The sequence below is a fragment of the Castor canadensis genome, chromosome 18 (genome assembly GCF_047511655.1).
Source record: "Castor canadensis chromosome 18, mCasCan1.hap1v2, whole genome shotgun sequence".
NCBI classification, from domain to species: Eukaryota; Metazoa; Chordata; class Mammalia; order Rodentia; family Castoridae; genus Castor; species Castor canadensis.
Window position 1 is genome coordinate 39,573,556 of NC_133403.1, and position 19,312 is coordinate 39,592,867.

At 42.2% G+C, this 19,312-nt stretch overlaps 1 protein-coding gene across 3 annotated transcripts in view; it reads right to left on the reverse strand.

Moving 5' to 3' along the window:
• Positions 1 to 13,245, reverse strand: part of Atp2a2 (ATPase sarcoplasmic/endoplasmic reticulum Ca2+ transporting 2) — a 53,797-nt gene extending 40,552 nt beyond the window's left edge. For 2 of the 3 annotated variants that reach the window (XR_012443461.1, XM_020156595.2), the window contains exons 1-5: positions 12,517 to 13,244; positions 11,707 to 11,724; positions 11,539 to 11,621; positions 3,673 to 3,777; positions 165 to 303 (exon numbers count right to left, since the gene is read on the reverse strand). Coding sequence is in view for 1 of the 3 variants with exons in the window: in XM_020156595.2 (XP_020012184.1) it covers positions 165 to 303; positions 3,673 to 3,777; positions 11,539 to 11,621; positions 11,707 to 11,724; positions 12,517 to 12,634 (463 nt within the window). In the remaining 2 variants the exon portion in view is untranslated. Of the gene's footprint in view, positions 1 to 164; positions 304 to 3,672; positions 3,778 to 11,538; positions 11,622 to 11,706; positions 11,725 to 12,516 lie in introns of all 3 variants that reach the window. The other variant, XR_012443462.1, reaches the window with a different exon arrangement.
• Positions 13,246 to 19,312: the final 6,067 nt, after the last annotated feature.

Sequence of the window (19,312 nt, forward strand, 5' to 3'; positions counted from 1 at the left end):
AGGAGGTTACAAAACATTTCAAAATAATCTTTCAGAAAACAGAATGTATGGATGGCACTAAAATTGGTATACTGAAATATTTTCAATATAATTCTCAGCCTTTTGAAAATGACTACATTCAGTAATATAACATATGAAAAAGAAAAATGATAAACTCAACTCACCAGCAATTTCTACAATGTCACCGGGAACTATGTCTTTAGCTTTAATCCGCTGTACACTCTTTCTGTCCTGTCGGTACACTTTGCCCATTTCAGGTTCATACTCCTTAAGGGCTTCTATTGCATTTTCAGCATTTCTTTCCTGTATTAAAGAAAACAGATGACAAACATAGTAAATACCTCTCTGCCACTGTAATTATTTCTAGCCCAGGAATTAAAATATTAGAGTATTAATCTAAAAAGACAAAGAAGCAAAGAAAACAGAAGTAATTTTTTTTTTTTTGGTACTGGGGTTTGAACTCAGGCTTTACATCTGCTAGGAAGGCGCTCTACCACTTGAGCTATACCTCTAGCACCAGAAGTACATAGACTTACATCCTAAGGCAATGAACATTTTGCCAGGGCACTTATAATTATGTACTAACACATAACACTTATGTAGTAAAAATGAAAAGATAAGTCAGGCCTGTGGTGCACACCGATAATCCCAGCACTTGAAAGGCTGAGGTAAGAGGATTGTGGAGTTTGAGGCAAACCTGGTCTACACAGAGACCCTGTCTCAAAAAAACAAAAAGAAAACACAAACACCCCAAGAATGGGATAAACTATAATGCAGAACACAGCCCTCGCCTCTAGTTACATACACCCATACCATTTAACCTGAAACTAGTCTGGGGCTAGACTGCCTAGGTTCCATCCAGGCTCTTCCATTGAACAGCTATGTGATTGTGGATAAGTTACACAACACACAGGTCTGCTGCCTATAAAATGAGTACACTATTACCTATACCGAAAGGGTTGTAAGGATTATTTTATGTAAAATGGTCAGGCAAGGTTTTAGCACAGAGTAAATGCTATGAGCAATGAACTGGGGTTGGGGGGGGGGGGGGGAACACATGATGTCACAATTCTAAGAACTACCACTCCAATGGTAAAGACAAAAGAATTACTGGAATTTCACTGTAGCACTGCCAGTCACATACTGTGTGTACTGTATATGAACATATCAAGACTTTAGGCTTTTTTATTTTTCAATTTCAAAGTGAAAAGGAACAGAATTAAATTTGCCTGAAGAAAACTAAATGACACAAAAAAAAGCAAGCATCACACATGCCTCACTTTTGATGCATACAACCCCAAAAAGTATAGGAGAAAATAAATTTAGGAATTTCATGATAAAATAGCCATCACTTTCTCAATGAAGAGAAATATTAGAATATTTAACTATAATATGACTACAGTAAAGGTAGTATTCTAAATGCAAATGCTATTAATTACTGGAGGAAGAATAAATTTGGAGCATGGGTGCTCCTCAATTAGTCAAATTTAGATCAAACTGCTTTCCCCCAAGTTTATGAATCATGGTAGTTTTGCTTTTTTTTTCCCCTCACTTTTCAAAATCATGTCGGGTAGGTGGACTGCTCAAGGCTAAGGGATTTTTTGGCAGTATTGGGACTTGAACTCAGGGACTCAGGCTTTGTTAGGCAGGCGCTCTATTACTTGAGCCATTCTGCCACCCATAAGCGCAATTAGATAAATGACATATGCCAGGCCCTGAGGACAAAAAAAGATGACAAAATCAATTATATGGCTTATCCTGTCCCCCCAACTCAATTAAAACTATCATAAAGGGTATTTAGAGTGAGCACACAGGGAAAAGGAAACACATGATCATAGATTTAAATCAGTTTTACTGAAAACAGTACTCGAAGAAATAAATACACCTGACTTACTATAAACACAAAGATAACTTACTGTCTTGTAAGTTCTAACCCCTTTCATTTATCTCTCCCATTCATATCCAAATTGGCCTAAACATTATTTCTCAAACAAACTTGGTACCTTTCTGCTCATTCTACTCCCCCTCTGAATCATCTCCCTAGCTTCCACCCATAAAACTCCTTTTCTTTTTAGTTCCCAATTTCACATCATTACCCGAGAAGTCTTCCTGATGATACTAGTCAGAAATGTTATATACCCCAAACACTACCTCACACTGTAATTATATTTTATATCCCTTTTTTCCAGAAGGAGAGAGCCCTCCAGGATTGCTCATACCAGCTAGTATACTATGGTAATGTGAAAACTGCTATAAAATTTCATTCTGGATTTCAGCCTGGACCTGGGTTCAAATCCAAGATTCGTTATGTTAATACCTGTATGAACTTTGGTAAATCACTTAATTGCTCTGGACCTCAACATTCTGTATGTCTAATGTGAATAATATCCTCTGCTTCACAAGATCATTGTAAGGGAGAGAGAAATGAAAACGTACACCACGTACCAACCACAAGTGACATAAACTATTTAGTAAAAAACGAGTAGCTGGGAGTGTAGCTCAGTGATAGACTGTGCTCAGCATGTGTGAGGTCCTGAGCTCAATCCCTAGCACCGTAAATAATAAAAATAACTAAATAAAAAAATTTTAAAAGAAAAGAAACACAACACAATTGAAAGCCAGGTGTGGTGGTGCAGCACTCGGGAGGTTGAGTTCAAGCTAAGTATGGGTTGCATAGCAAGACCCTGTTTGAAAAGAAAAACAATAGACAGCATGAGGCCCTGAGTTATATATCCAGCACCACAAAAAAGAAAAAAAACTTTCTCTTAAGTAGGTCATTTTTCTAAATGAGCCCAACATATAAAGATGTGATGTATGATGACAGATACATTAGTCCCAATATTTGTTAAAATCTAACCAAAAGACCAAATAGATCAACAGTTCTAAAAAAGTTCAAGTCCTCAAGTGGATACCTGCAGTAGTACAATTAAGTAAAGGGGTGCCACCATGTTCCTGTAGGAAAAATAGGTTTCTTTCTCTGAGAAGGAAAAGTGTGGCCAATCAAGGAAAAACAGCCAGGAATGAGCTCTACAAAACAACTTAGGATGCAAAGAATTTTTATAGCTAAATTTCCCCCACTAAATCCAAGAATAATAAGATGACCTAGAGTTCATGGAATTTGTCAGAGAAAGCAACTAAAAAATACAGGTAGGTGTTAGTTATTGAATTTTCTGGTTTCCTTAAGTAGCTTTTCTAATCTTTTTTCCTCTTCTCTCCTTCCTTTTTTCTGAGATAGGGTCTTGCTGTGTTGCTCAGTCTGTTCTCAAATTTCTGGGCTCAAGTCAACTCCAACCTCAGCTCCTGGGTGTTAAGACTACAGGCAAGCACCACTATGCCCGGCTTCTCGTCTGTTCTCTTCCCTTTAAGGTCCTGGGATGGAACCCATGGCCTTGTGCATGGTAGGCATGTGTTACAACATTAAGAAACATTTCTAGCCCTTCCCATCTATTTTCTTAACTGCTTGTTACAACAAAGAACAAAGGATTTTAATAGCAAAATATATATGCATAAGAGGTTTAAAATTTGCCATTAAATTAATGAACAAAAGAAAAAATATATTAGTTTCAGACATATTTTTATGCAACATAGGAAAAATAGATTAACAAGATAAATGTAGTTTAAAGACACTTCCATAAATTACTAAAATTTAGCACTGCAGGAATTTTTGCTTACCTGCCATACACCCACAATTGCGTTGGCTACTAATATCAACAGAATTACAAAAGGTTCTACAAAGGCTGTAATAGTTTCTTCACCTTCTTCAAACCAAGCTAAAACCTAGAAAGAGAAGTAGCATGTGTTAGACCTGATCGTGTGCTTTTAGACTCAGTGCCACTCTGAATGACAAATGTGGCTGGCATTAAATGAACTGTAATAGACAAAAATCTCTTTTCTTACATTTTCTTGAAGCAAATGGAGGCAAAATGTAATGATATAAGCAACCAGCCTATGTTCTGCTCCTAATTACAACTGGGAATCAAAACTATGTAACTTTTTAGTAACAACCTAAGAGCAAAATTATTTTTTTGATGTAGTTAATTCTGTTTTAGAACCCAAATAAAATATCCTTTGGGGAGAGGAGGGAGAGATAAATTTTATTTCATAAATATGTATTTAAAAAAATTAAAACTTGAAAGTCCTGATTTTATTAAAAAGGCTAACATCAACATTCATGTTGATTTGGTTAATATGCATATGGAGTAACACCTATGTATGGCACAAATTCATAATAAAATTTCACCATGGACCCAAATTCAGAGTATAGAAACTGTTAATGCCCTACTTATTTTTACTAGTTTTAGTGAAGGCTACCTCAGAATTACTACAAGGTTGTTCTGACATCAGGAACATTTTGAAGGATCTAACCATGTAAATAGCTAGTATAGTAATATAGCACTGCAGAGATGAGTTTACCTTAAGAAAGGAGGCTGCTAGTTCAAGGCCAGCCTGGGTCACATGTCAAGACCCTCTCTACCATCTCCCCTCCCCAAACAACTAAGTAAGCAGTCAGGTTGTACTTCATAATTAAGCAATGAATTTTTTTTTTTTTTTTTGGCAGCACTGGGGTTTGAACTCAGGGCCTCACACTTGATAAGTAGGCTCTTTTACTGCTTGAACCACCCCACCAGCCCTTTTTTTTGTGGTGGGCTTTTTGAGATAGGGTCTCAAGGACTATTTGGCTGGCTGGCTTTGAATGATCTGTGGCTCCTGAGTAGTTAGGATTACAAGGGTAAGCCACCAGTGGCCAGCTCAAGCAATGAATCTGAATGGTTAAAAACTTAACAAGGACCAGGTCCTGACAAATGTCAATTGCCAATGGCAATTTTTGTGAAAACCTGCCAAACCTAAAGATTGGATCTGGGAGATAAAGTTTGCTCTTAAAAAAAAAACCCAAAAAACTGTTTAAAATGTGCGTATTTCACAATAAAATATTTTTCTTTACAGATTCCGTTATTTAGTAAACACTGAAAGCACTCTTTTTGGTAAGATTCATGGCAATAATGAAACCACCTGACTAAATCTGTACTTAGTGGAATACTATATAACGTTATTTTTTACACAAATAGCAAATGACCCAAAAGATGATTAAGGAAAGGCCCAATATGAATATTGCTAGTACAGAAGGTAATTTTGAATAAATAATCAATTAAATCAATTAAAAAAATAATGGGGAAAAACAAAACAGGAAGCACCAGGTCCTGACATATGCCAATCACCACTAACAACTAGGGCAGGCAGAAAACCAGAATGAATATGATAAATGCTATAGCCAGCTTTCAACAGGGCATTCCCAGTGTTAAGACCAGGCCTAAGGCCAGAATGAAAACTTCTCTAGGAAGTTATAAATTTTGATAGATGCAGGATCACTAGCCTTCCAAACATTTGCCAAGGAGAGCATATCAGAAATAAGAAACTTAATTAATTCTTAAGGGAGAAAAATTGCTCAACTTAAAGAGTGACTAGGGCCTTTCCAAAAGGTCAGTGAGGCATTAGCAACTCTAAGATAAGTTTCACACCTTGTTAAAGTGGGTATGAATTTCCTTCTTGGCAACCAAGCCTTGGGGATAAACTTAGAGCAACAACTCTTAACAGCTGGAGCAAAACAAAACAACTGAGGCAAGCAGAGTCAGGACTATCAGAGTAAATTTGAGCTTTTCAAGAAATGCACACTCTAAGCCTGGGCTGGTGCCTCTTGCCTGTAATCCTAGCTACTCAGGAGGCAGAGAGCTGGAGGATCAAGTTTGAAGCCAGACCGGGCAAATAGTTCAAGAGCCCCTATTCAAAGAAACCAGCCACAAAAAAAGGTTGGTGGAGTGGCTCAAGGTGTAGGTCCCGAGTTCAAACTCCAGTACTAAAAAAAGGGAAAAAAAAAAAAAAAGAAAGAAAAGAAAAGACAAAAAGTGCAGACTCTGGATTGCTGGAGAGGCTCAAGTAACAAAGAACCTCAAGCATGAGGCTCTGAGTTCAACACCACCCCACTCATCCACGGCCCGTACTGGGAAAAAAAAAAAGAGGTTGGGAACATGGCTTAAGGGGTAAGGCTCCTACCTTCCTTCCTACCTAGCAAATACAAGGCCCTGAGATCAAATCCCAGTACTGCCCTCCCCCCAAAAGCACACTCTTTTTCACCAGTGGTATTTATTAAAGAATCCTAACTGGTGCATTGCAATAGCCTTTTCTTTTACATGACAGTAACTGTTTTCGTGTAGGAAACAGGCAATTCATATACTTATTTGAAGGTTCTACAGAATTAAATGCTACAGCCCAAGATGAAAATGAACCACATTTAATTAACCCAATCCATATTTAGATCATATTGTGTCTTTAATTGTATGTTCCATTGATAAGAAACCTCTTAGGTTGAGTAAGTAGGAAGATAATGCTGGCAAGAGTTCATGAGATGGGGTACAGGGTAAAGGAAAGAGGAAAACTGGATGAATATTATTATTGAAATGCAAGATGCCTTATTAGCATTGTGGTAATATCAATTCATAAATACAGTTTATCTTACATTTTATATACAAAATATATTTATACAGGAGAGAGGGGAAGTGTGTCCAAAAATCAAGAATAGGTTGACCATAAAGGATTATTTGTATTACCTTCTGTTCACAGTTGTATCCCTAAGGGCTAGAAGAGTCTCCTTGTATATGATTCATGTAGGGAAACAAAGAAATGAAACAGAATCTCATACAACCTTTAAGGTCCTAAGTGACAGTATATGGACTTAAACATGAAGATAGCATAAAGGTAACAAACACTTCACAAAACAATTGCCAAGGAAAGTGGGAGAAAAGGCTACAGTGTTATTTTTGGCACAGTGTATCTTCTTTCCTCCTCTTTAAACTGTACTTCCAGCTAGTTCAACTTTTGCTAATACTATTCAAAAGTAACCATCTGCTAATGAACACTCAACTACATTTTAAATTGTTTTAGCAAGCTAAGATAGGGTATCTTTCAATTGTTATCCACAAGGTTAATCAGAAACTTGTTTAGTAGGCTGGAGGCCATGGGTTTGATCCCAGCATCAAAAAATGGCACTATAACACTGCTAATTCTAGGTAAAAAATGGCCTCCTTATTGGGAGACAGTCATGATGTATGGGATGAGCTCTTAACAAGACCCTAAGAAGGTAAGAGGAGACTAGGGTATAACTCAGTGGAGCACATGCGTGCAAAAGGCCCTGGGGGTTCGATGCCCAGCACCACTACCCTAAAAAGGTAACAAAGCTCACAAGCACTTTCTGTTCCTCCTTGTATCTTCAGAAACCTGCACTGTGCCTTTGGGCATTTAAACACTACCTCAATAAATGAAGAAATTTATAGTAAGAATTTTACAAGGAGGAAACAGAAATTAAACACTTTATTAAAATGATACAATAAGTTGTTATAATTTTCTGGGATGGGAAACAAAATTCTTACAGGCATTAAGAAAAAAACAAACACACACCTGAATTAGAGCTCAAACAAACCTTATGTAAAAACATTTCAATGTCCTCAGGCTTACTACATTTCTTTTTTGGTGGGACTGGAGTTTGAACTCAGGGCTTTGCACTTACAATGCAGGTGATCTACCGCTTGAACCATACCTCCAGTGCATTTTTCTCTAGTTATTTTGGAGATGGGATCTCATAAGCCAAGGCTGCTCTCAAGCTGAGCTTCCCAAGTAGCTAGGAATACAGGTGTGAGCCACCAGCTCCCAGCTTAATACATTTTTAAAGAGTATACTAGAACTGGGTAAAGTAGTGCACACCAGTCATCCCAATGTTCAAAAGGCTGAGGCAAAGGTCTGGGACTTCTAGACCAGCCTGTGCTATCTAGCAAGACCTTGTCTAAAGCAAACAAAAATATACAATATGGCTGGAGGTATAGCTCAGCAGTAAGAGTACAAGACCCTGGGTTCCATCCCCAGCACAGGGAAAGAAAAAGAAAACAGCATACCGTAAGTATATGAAAAAAGGAAGAAAAACCCCAACCAAACAAAAACCTTCAAACCAAGGCTCCAGTCAGGTACCAGTGGCTCCTGAGTATAATCCTAGCTACGTGGGATGCTGAGATCAGGAGGATCCTAACCAGCTCAGGAACCCCATCCCCAAAACAACCAGAGCAAAACGGACTGGAGGTAGAATGTCTGCTTTGCAAGTGCAAAACCCTCAAATCAAACTCCAGTTACACACACACACACAGGCTCTCTACTAAACCAAATTAGTAAACTGCCCATGTTACTCCATTTTTAAAATAAGAAATTAAAATAAGAAAAAAATCTTAAACTACATCATGCAAGGTCAAACACTTCCTGAAAAAACTGCCCTGAGAAAAAACAAAGTAAACAAATTCTAAATATTTTGGTGTCAGATTTGTTTGGTGGTCCTGGGTTTGAACTCAAGACTTCACACTTGCAAAGCAGATGCTTTACAGCTTGAGCCACACCTCCAATCTTGTTGGCAAATCTGTTTCTTTTTCTTTTTTTGGTGGTACTAGGGTTTGAACTCTGGGCCTCATGCTTGATAGGCAGATGCTCTTACCACTTGAGCCACTCTGCCAGTCCTACAAATTCTAAATATTTTGAAAATGCTATAGAAATAAATTCATCTGAATACTTGAGACACTGAAAAGTTGAGAAATGCCATAATCTAGAAAGTTTTATTAGCATTTGAGGACAATCTAAATACCCAAGGTAGGAAATGGGGGCAGAGAGAGGAGAAAACCTATGCAAAATTGTCATCAGAAAGAAAGGACTACACGATCTAGACAGATAGGAATGAGACCAGTGGCCCTAATGCTGTTCACCTCCTTTAGTCTTTTCTAAATGTCACCTGCTGGGGTCATGGCCAGAGTGGCAGAGTGCTTGCCTAACAAGTAGAAGCCCAGAGTTCAAACCCCAGAACTGTAAATGTCACCTTCTTAAGAGGACTTATTCAAAAACTGTAGGGTCCCCACAGGTATGCCCATATTAAGCACCCTATGCTGTATTTTTCTCAACTGTTGTAGTCTCAGGTAAGGGACTTTGTACATTTTGTTAGCTGCTGTATCCCCAGCGTCTGTGGCAGGTACTCAACAGAGAGAGAGGAAGGAGTGGGCAGGCAGTTAGGCAACCACGTGATGTGTTACATTTAAGGCAAAGTTGGTAACCAGTCTTGAATTAAAGAATTTTCAATGTCCACATGGAAAGGAAGATGTTAAGCTGATTTCCAATCCAAGTGACCTTTCAAAAAAAATTTCACTGACTATTACAAATTAATTAAACTAACCCCATGGGCCACAATATAAAACATTAATGCAGTTTCTTGCTGCAGGAAAATATTAACTGTGGTAACAGTTTATTACTCAGTTTAATGTTTGAAATAAATCAACTAATATTCTTTTCAAACTGAACAGGGCCAGGACCTGATGATTTATTATGTATGTAACAACTGCCTATTCACTTCTGCAAAACAAACTATCACCATGCTTTTTCTGTCAAGCCAATAGGAATATACTGACTACCACAAAACACTCAGTGCTTTTTTCAAAGATAAAAGAAATGAGGAATGAAAAGGTCAAGTACAATGTAGTACAGTGTCAACCTCCCATGAAGAATATCAACAAAACTGATCTTCTAGCCATGATTTTTTTAAATCAAACAGATTAAGTGAAATGTAACATAGTTCATTTCCTGAGCAGTAATTCCAAAAGTAGTTATCAAAAAGAAACTCAAAATTTCAACTCCAAAACACAGTTCTAAAAAAGCAACGTCCTACATCATGAAAATACTTTAGCATTTACTTTAAAATACATTTGAAAAAACTCCTAATTAAAACACACACACCCCATTAATTCTACTTGTTAATATAGTCACTCAACTTGACCATTCAAAAAACACTCTATGAAACTCTTGTTTACTGCCACATCAGTGGTAGGATTTCCAACACTCCTTGAAGTTATAACACAGAATTTAGTAAAAACTTATTTGGCCTTTGGCTTGTATTTATCAGCTGATTAGCCTCTAAGAGCTCCCTGATGACAGTGAATGCCATTATTCAACTGCCAAAATTGAGACTATTTCAGAATTATGTAGCCACAAATGTGAACCTTGAACTACCCCCAAATATATCATTTATTTTGCCCCATGGCAATGCACTGAAATTATACTTAATAAAACAGCTCTACTCATTTATCTTATTTGGTAAAACAGCAGCCATTTATTGAGGGAAATTTTTTTTTTAATTAATCATGGACATGTAAGAGGTACATGAGTGACTGATTCCATATGCTGAATGGTTTTCTATCACAGTCTCAACTGTATTCAATGAAAACCACAGGAAGGATTCTTGGGAACTGAATTATTAATGGCTACCCACCATTTAGCTAACATATATTAAAGTCTCAAGGCAGAATTCACATAATTACTCCAAAAGGCCACCTCTTTCTACTTTAAAAAAATGGGTACAAAAGTAATCTTTCCCTCACCTGAACTAGATAAATGCCTGCGCTGCTTTGTTTATTTAGTTCTCAAAACAGTCCTGTGGCTATCATGGATCTCTGGGGCTTAGGAGTGTACAGATGTACATAATGACACCTTAAAGTTGTATCAATTTTTCGAAACCTGAATAAAAGTACTGCACTGATTTTCACTTCCTGCTACAGTTGGTTTTGTAGGAACACTTTAAGAACAAAAGGCACCTCATGCTGACAGGATTAAGAACATCTGTGCCCAACGCATGACCATTTTTAGGAAAACTACCAAGAAGTCTACTGGCCAAAGAGAAAAAAATGCATTGAAAAACACTAAACAGAAGAAAAATGTTCAAATATCCTTGCCTCCATCACCTTTTTTTTTTTCTGCTGTAGTTCTTTGCATTTCACTAGTTTCTTAGCAACCCATACAGGACTCAAGCAAGCAAGCACATACAACACAAGAAAAAACACTAAGCTTGCTATTCTTTTTTTTTTTTTTTAAATATTTATAACAAACCACACTGAACCTTGTTCTCTCAATCTAGCAATCACTCAAAACTGGGGGTCCAATTTAGATACATATACTACCCTAAAGGTCAGTGACCAAATTTGGTCAACAGTAGTGCCATCACTGCCGTCATCATTCTTGTCACTGTCAGGAACAACTGTCACCTTGCCACTACCAGGAAGGGAAAGCAACTAGAATATTCCTTTTGTAAGTTCTATTTAGAGACTACAAAGAGTCCAACATCATCTTAGTATGATCTTACAACGAGATAACAATTGAAAAACCCAAAACAGAAAGTTTCCCAATAAAAAACTTTTTGATAGTAAAAGCTAATAAGCTACAAGAATTTACAAGACTCTGCATTCAGTAACAATTTCTCACTGCAATGTAAATGCCAGGCATCTATTTTCTGAACAAAATACTTTCAAGTTTTTGTTTAGAATGTTAAGAACATGTAGGTTATTTTGTTTTTAAGCCTGAAGACACAGCCTAAATCTCTGAATGCTTTCACCCATCAGCAATCACTTGCTTTCTGGTTTATCTATGGAATACTTTCAGCTTTTGGGAAACAGAGAAAATAAAAGATATACTTACAAAAGATATACATGCTGCCAGCAATAAAATTCTAACTAGTAGGTCTTCAAACTGCTCAATCACAAGTTCCAGCAAGGTTTTTCCTGTTAGAAATAAAGGTATTTGTCTTAATTATCAGCTCACCATCAGCACATGCGCACACACAAATAACATGCTAAGATTACTTACCTTCTTCTGCTGGTAACTCTGTACAGTGCAGAAATTCACCAGGCAACATGTCAAGAGGGGAGGAAAAAAAAGACATTTTAGTACTGTTTCTTTCTACAAAGAACTGCTGAAATCATGTAAGCATGGTCTTTGAGACCTGGCTGTATGAACGTTCAATCTGCCCGCCCACCCCTACCCCAATAGAAAGCATCCTAAAATGATACCCCAAGAAAACGTGCAGTACTCATTAACCAATGCCCTGGAGTCGGCTTGGTCAAACCATTCACGGTTCCTGAAACGAGCAGTCGTTTCAGCGAGGTCATCATTTCTGCCAGATGTGTAACTCTCAGTAGTACAAGAACCGCCAGAGGTTTCTCAACTACGGACGCCTCATAAACCGGCTGGGGCCTGTAAACCCTGAACTCGGGAGGAAGGAGCAGGAGGACTGTGAGTTCGAGGCAAGCCTGGGCTACAAGAACAGACCCCACTCTCCAAAAAGAAAAATAGTAACAATAATAATAATAGTAACAATAAATAAGACAAAAAAACCAATCGGCTGGGAACGAGCAGAGTCTCGCAGGGCTTGACCCAGCTACATGGGGCTGACCCCGAGGAAGCTGCGTGCGGGAAAGGTCAAGGGCTCGAGACCCCTGGAGGTCGGGGGGGAGGAGGCCGGACCCAGCCGCGGGACCCCGCCCGCAGGCGATCGGCAGCCCGCAGCAGTCGGCGGGCGCCGAGCCGAGACCCACGAGGTGGAGCTCGGTCAGCCATCTTCCCTGTAGCTCTCGGGCCTGCGCCCCGGCCGCTGCAGCCCGGCACCGGGCAACCTACCGTTGGAGCCCCATCTCTCCTTGAGCTTCTTGACCTGCTCCAGGCTCAGCCCTGTGCTCTCGTTGACACCGAAGTGGCCCAGCACCTCCTCCACCGTCTTTGTGTGTGCGTTCTCCATGACTGCAGGGGCCCGGCCGCTCTCGCCTCGCGTCCCCGCGGCCTCCTCGCCTCCGCCTTGCACTCGGGCCGCGGGCTCGTGCCACCCCGAGCGCCCAGGCGCGGACCGCTGTCTCCCCCGCCCTCCTCCTCGGCCGCTTCCGCCTGGCCGATCGGGCGCTGAATCACCCGCGCCCCCTCCCCCAGACAACCGCCCCTCGCACGCCCCGGCCTGGCCGGAGCCCGCTCCGGCTCCGCTGGGCAAGTGGGGGAGGGGGGCTCCGACCCTCGTCAAAAAAGAGGGTCTCCTTCGCTTTCAACCGCCCGCGGGGAGCGCAGGCCGCGGTCCCCGAGCCCCCTCCCCGCTCCTCTGAGATGATCCGCGGCCCCGCCCGAGCTGGAGGAGGGGGCGTCCGGCCGACCCCTCAGGGCGGAACACTGCCAGTGAGGCAAAGCCGGCGGGGAGGTGCGCGGCGCGCTCGCCCGGGTCCCTCAGTTCCGCACCCCCGACAGCAGCGGAGGAAACTGCGGCGGCGGCAGCTGAAGAGAAGGAGGTGGCGCCGGGGACGACTCCTCGGCGGCTGCTCTAATAGCATTTATCGGCCGCTGCCTCCCCTCTCGCCGCTGCCGCGGCATGTGGACGCTGCTCATTGGCCAAAAGCGCCCAGCGCGGCGCGGGCGGCGCGGCCCCGCCCCCTACCCCCTCCCGGGCGCGCGCGCACGCGCTGCGCGCCCACGGCGCCATCAGGCTCCGCCCCCTCCTGTGCACCGCCCCCAGGAACCCGGATCGAGGCCGCGCGCGTCGCGCTGTAGCGGTGGGTCGTGGCCAGGGGGTCTCTGCTGTGGGCATGCTCAACCCTCTTCTGCTTGGGGTCTTCCCGTCCCATCCACCTGCAGGAGTGGGGCGGAGGGCTCACGGTAGGCACCTTGAACTCGCTGCCCCGAGGTCCGCCGGGGGCCGCGTGGTGCCGGAAAGGGGAGGGAGCGCAGTCCACGTTGGGCGTCCCCGAGGCGCGCTCGGGCTAGCGTCCTTGGCTCGCCTCCTCGCGCTCGGCAGCCCGGGCCGCGCTCTGCATCCTGATCTGTCTCCTTGAGAGCCCCCCTCAGGAACCAAAGAGAGGAATTCCGCAGTTCCCTTCCCACACAGCCAAAATCCCTCATCTGTCACCTTAGGAACATCGCATCCCACATTCCCAGCCGAGAACCTCATCTCCATCGCACGCCAACCCCAGCCCTTCCTTCCCCTGCGGGTTCTGTGCCCCGACTGAGGGAATCCCACTGTGGGGGCAGGAGAGAGGTTTTACTTCATTTTTCATAGCCCACCCAGCCGGGGATGCATGTCTGCATAGAAGTCACACGTTATGCTACTGTAGGCTAGGCAACAGCTAGACTTGTGCTAGAGGTAGAGGCTATGACATTAAGATGAAGGCTGTTTTATAGCTTTCCACTAACCCAATAAGGAAAAAAACCTTTAATCCAAAACGTATTCTTAAGCCACAAATAATTTGCTCTGCTGGTGAGGTCTGTACAAAGCCTAGGTCACAGAGAATTTTGCCAATGTAAAGAAGTCACGCTACTTAGGGGGAAGGCACCTTCGCATTGAATTCATGAACCTTTTGGTTGACAAAAAGGGAAAGCTTTTTGAAGGGAAAAGGTTACAGAACGAAACACATAGTCTACTTTGTGTTTAGCCATAGGGCACCATTTACATGAGCAAAAAAAGAGCAAACAAAAACCACCAGTTGTCCAACAGGGCTTTCCTCCTTGGAGATGCAAATCACACTGCATTAATTACCCAGCTGAAAAAATCAGGCACGTCATTTCATTTAATTATTTCCAAGGAGTGGAGGCTGGCATGGAGTTCTGATTGATACTTGGAAAAGGACCAACAAAACCCTACATGAAATAAACAAAAATTCTAGTGTAGGGCAATGCCTGCTTAGGAGAAGCAAAGTGGAAACTGGTTAGGTGACAGCCTCTTAGGAGGGGCACATGACTGCACTATGGGGGCGTGGTAATGGAGGGTTGATGGGTCTTCCCCTCTGAACAGAGCTGTGCACCTTTTCTTTCCAAGTCTTCTGCTTCCCCACATCTCTTTCAGCACCAATAGGGGCACCGCAGCCAGGAGTTATTGTTCCCCTTCTCGGCCTGGGAATTGTCTTAGGCATTTAATTTTGGGTCTCTTCTTAGCCTCTTCCATCCTCTTCTGGGCTGGGAGGGGTTCCTGACTTCAACCTTTGTGTGGAATGTTCTTCCCTGGGGTATTCCAGCAGCTCTTCCAGTGCCTCCTGCTAATTATCATTCAAATCACAGCTTCTAAGTCCCCCATCCTCAGAGATGCCTTTGCTGATAATCTAAAGTGGCTCCCCTCCCCAGTTCACATATTATTCAGGATTTTTTCTCCAGCACTTCTCTCTGATACTGTATTTTTGTTTGGCTGTTTATCACCTGTCTCCTGACTCTTGTGGAGTCCCATCATTCAAGCTCCAGGAGAACAGGGCTTGTCTGTCTTGTTCACCCTCCATACACAGCACAGTCCCATAGCTTGAACAGCTGTTGTTTGAATGAGCCTCACCACCCCAACCCATCAGTAATTTGCAAAGGGTTTCAACCATAGGAGAGCCTCAGCAAATTTTTGCTGAAGTGAAGTTCACTGATTTACATTTGTGGGAAAAAAAAAAAAAAAAGAGGGCCTCTGAACTACTTGCCTGTAGCTGTGAAGGTTGGGTTTAAAACAAACATACATTAGGTGACATTTCATGATTGGTTTCTCAGAGATAAGAAAGGCATCCATTCACATTGGCACTATTACCACAGTCCATAGCCTCCTAGACTGTTCTTTACATGTTCTCCCCACGCCCCCACAAGAGGCCGGAATACTCCCTTAAACTGAAACAGTGCAATTTTAAGGCTAGAATTGGTCCCGTGTAGATTATCAGACCAAACATGCCCCTGGTTCCTCAGCCTGCTGGCATCTCTGAAACCTCTTGTTTATAGGTTCCAAAATTGATCATAAACCCAGCCTCCTCCCAAAGGCAGAAATATCTGGTTGCTCTTCTGTGGAAATAAACTTGTGCTCAATTCATTTTAAGCATTGTGTTATACTTGCTTCTTGTTAACAAGGCTTTCAAAGAGTAAGGATAGCTTTTAGGACTATTTTTCAGCAAGGACTGCGACCTTATTCAATTGATTGAGAATGGGGAGGGAGAAAAAAAGGAGGAACTGTGATTCTGAAAGATGAGTGATTTCATCAAAGACGTTTAAAGACATTAATAAAGGAGGATATTAGCTGGTACAAGACAGGCTGATTTAAAAAGCTAGCCAGACAGAAAAAGGCCAGTAGAAAGAGTGACTTGCAAGAGGCCCCAGCCAGCTTCCCAACACCTCTTCAGCCCTCCTGTAAAGTGACAGAGATTGTAAAAGGCAGCCTGTTCCATATTTGGACAGCTCTAATCATTAAAACAGTCCCATTCTGGGCTGAATCCACCTCCACCTTAGGTACTTCCATACAGTGACTGTTGTTTAGCCCTCAAAAACTGCTCAGAACAAGATTAATCCCTCTTCTGGGTGAGATCCCTTTGAGTATTTCGAGATCTCTGTTGCACTCAAAGTCTTTTTTCCTAACCAAAAAGAACAGCTTGGTCCCTGAGCTATCTTCCTGTAGTGTGAGGCTTAATTCTTCAGTGTCATTGCCTCCAGTTCTGAAGACACCCAATACTGAACACAGCAGTGTGGCCATGGTCTTGTGTTTTCACTGCCCACCTTTGTTCTGGGTCCTTTTCCCTATATATTGATTTGTGGTAGCAATCAACTCAGAATCCTTTATACACAAACTGTGGTCATTATGTACTTAGATTTTTTTTTTTTAACCCAGGCACCGAACTCTGCATATAATTGAATGTTCTCATACGCATTTGGGCCCATCGGAACTCTGCATATAATTGAATGTTCTCATACGCATTTGGGCCCATCCATAGAATCTGCTCTAGTCTCTCTCAGTCTTCATCTTGAAGCAATACTTTAGCTATACATCCCAGGTTTGAGTTACACACAATACTATATGCATGACTTCTATGTCTCCAGCTGATACAATTGCTAGATGTTCACTGCAGACTGAGGATAGTCAATCAAGTAGACTTAATTATTCCACCATAATAAAATATCTTGACCACAGGTTCCAAAGTTGAGAAAGAAAAGATCTTAAAAGACACTTTTGGATACTCATCCCCATGATATTTTGTTATACAATGTTGGAACACATCATTCTTCCTTTGGTTGAGCACTTGAGGTAGTTGGGCCTGGCCTGGGTGAGGGTCACGTTGTATGAAAAATACACATTTGTGCACTAGAACCAGAATTATCACAGTAAGATGCTTTACAGAGAGGCCAGTGGGTGATAAGGCTTCTGACAGTCCCATCTGTCATTTCTTGCTTGCTCTGGGATGCATGCTTGTTAAATGGAATGATGCCTGAATAACCCCACTATTGATTTTTTTTTTTTTTAAAGACAGGGCTTCACTATGTAGCCCTGGCTCCAAACTGGTGATCCTCTTGCCTCAGCCACCCAAGTGCTGGGATTATAGGCATGAGCCACCATGCCTGGCTGGTGTGGTGTCCATAAGAATTTAATGTGAGGACTACACTCTGGAATCTCCATTCTGGTGATCCCATGGAAGCATGTTAACATTGGCGTGACTTGTGTTGGTGAACACACACTAACACCTGATGACCACCTGTTTCTACATGGTTCCAGAACTTGCCTAACTTAATAGAACATCTTTCCCAGAATCCCTCCCTGTTGCCCGCATTAGTAAGCATTCTTTTGATGGCAAAGTATTGAAAGCTCCAATTCTTAGCCAATGGTTATAGAAGAGGGACTTAGTAGGGGTAAACTACAAACTCACAAACACTTGATCCAGTACTCAAGAAAAGTCACCAAGAACCTTGACTCTGCCCCACTGTCTCCAGTTTATGACTAACCAGTTTCAATAGAGATTTCAGGGGAGGAAAGATGTGAGATTTTTCTCTGAGTCCTGTGCCCACCCCTGGAAGCAGACTGTGGTGACCCCCATTGTTGTTCATGATGGAGAGTGGGAAGATAGGTCCCTATAATACTGGTTCTCAAACAGCTATGCCTTAGCATTCCCTGGAGAACTTGTCAAAACAGATTCTGGCCCTGCCTCCAATATTCTCCCTCAGTAAGTATGGGGTGGGCACAAGAGTCTGCATTTCTAACTAGTGCCCAGCTGATGTGGATTCTACTTGTTCAGGCTCCACCTGCTGGCAAATAAGGCCCCTGGTGCTGTAAGCAGAAGACCTGCAAATGTTGGACCTCTAAAGATGCTCATATCACTGAGAAAAGTCTAAATGAATTGGAGGAAAAAGATATAACCAGCACAGAACAATGGATGCCCTGGATTTCCCCATTATACTCTGTAGTTGTGTCTGCTGTATATCCACCACAACCTCCCCTCCATTTCTCAGCTCCTGCTGCAATGGACTATTGTGTGTTCTCCTGGGCGTCTGCTCAGGCTGTACTTTCAGCTGGGATCTGCTTGGTGAGCTCATATCATCCTTGAAAATGAAGGCCCAAACTCCATCTCACCCTGGAAACCTTCCCTGGTTGTGATCTTTCCTATCCTTTCCATCATCATCACCCCAGAACTTTGGGGGGCTGCGGTTTCCATGCCTCACACAGCATGTTGCATAGCGCTCCACTCCAATAGAGTACCTCGGTTCTTCCTTCTCCTCCGGCTATGCCTTTCAACCTTCTCCTCCTGTGCCTCCCCCTCTCTACTTAACCCTAAATGTGGCATGTCCCAGGCTTAGGCTTGCCCAGCTCCCTATCTGCAATCTTTCCTTACACCCATTGCTTTACATCCTGCCTACATATTGATGACGTACGTTTCCATGTCCAGACTCATATATACCCAACTGCCACCCTGCATCTCCACTTCACTGGGCCATAAATTCCCATGTGAGAGTGACAAGAGGGGCCCAAGAAGAGATGCATTTAGGGTAGAAGGAACAGCAAATGGGCAAAAGTATATATGAATACTCCTCTTGCTTTTTTTTTTTTTTTTCCTCATAGTGCTTATCACCCTCTGCCACCAGATAAGCCCTAGGAGAACAGAGATCTGTGCATTTAGAAGGCCAACAATGAAAAGATTACTGGATGGATGCATGATAATTATTTGCACTGAGAACCTTGGTCTTATTTGCTTTGTGTCCCCAAGGCCCAGCACAGTGCCTGGTGTGCAGAGGTATCCAATAAATATCAACCAAATTAATTAATGAAGCCCTTTACTTACTTTACAATTACTGCTCTGAAAAAAAAAAAGTTACCCTCTTTAAAAAAAAGAAAAGCAACCCATATAGCAGTGCCAAACAAAGTACTGTGGAATGGTTTTCCAAACCATAGCTCCCTGATGGGATAATGTAGTTTAAATATAGCAGCTATTTCCCCTCCAGTCAGTTTGTTCTTTGATTTTTGCAGAAACATTTCAAAAGTTCTTCTCCACTGCTCGCCTTCCTCGTCCTTCCCCTCCCCAAGGTATTTAGACTTTAAACAGTGAAATGCTTAAAATGCAGAGATGACCCAATAGAAAAATGAGAAGAGATTAAATGGAGTTGCAATTGTAAATGATGAGTCTCTCCAAAGCTCCCTGCCCTGCTGGTCCCAGGGCATTGCTCCTGCAGT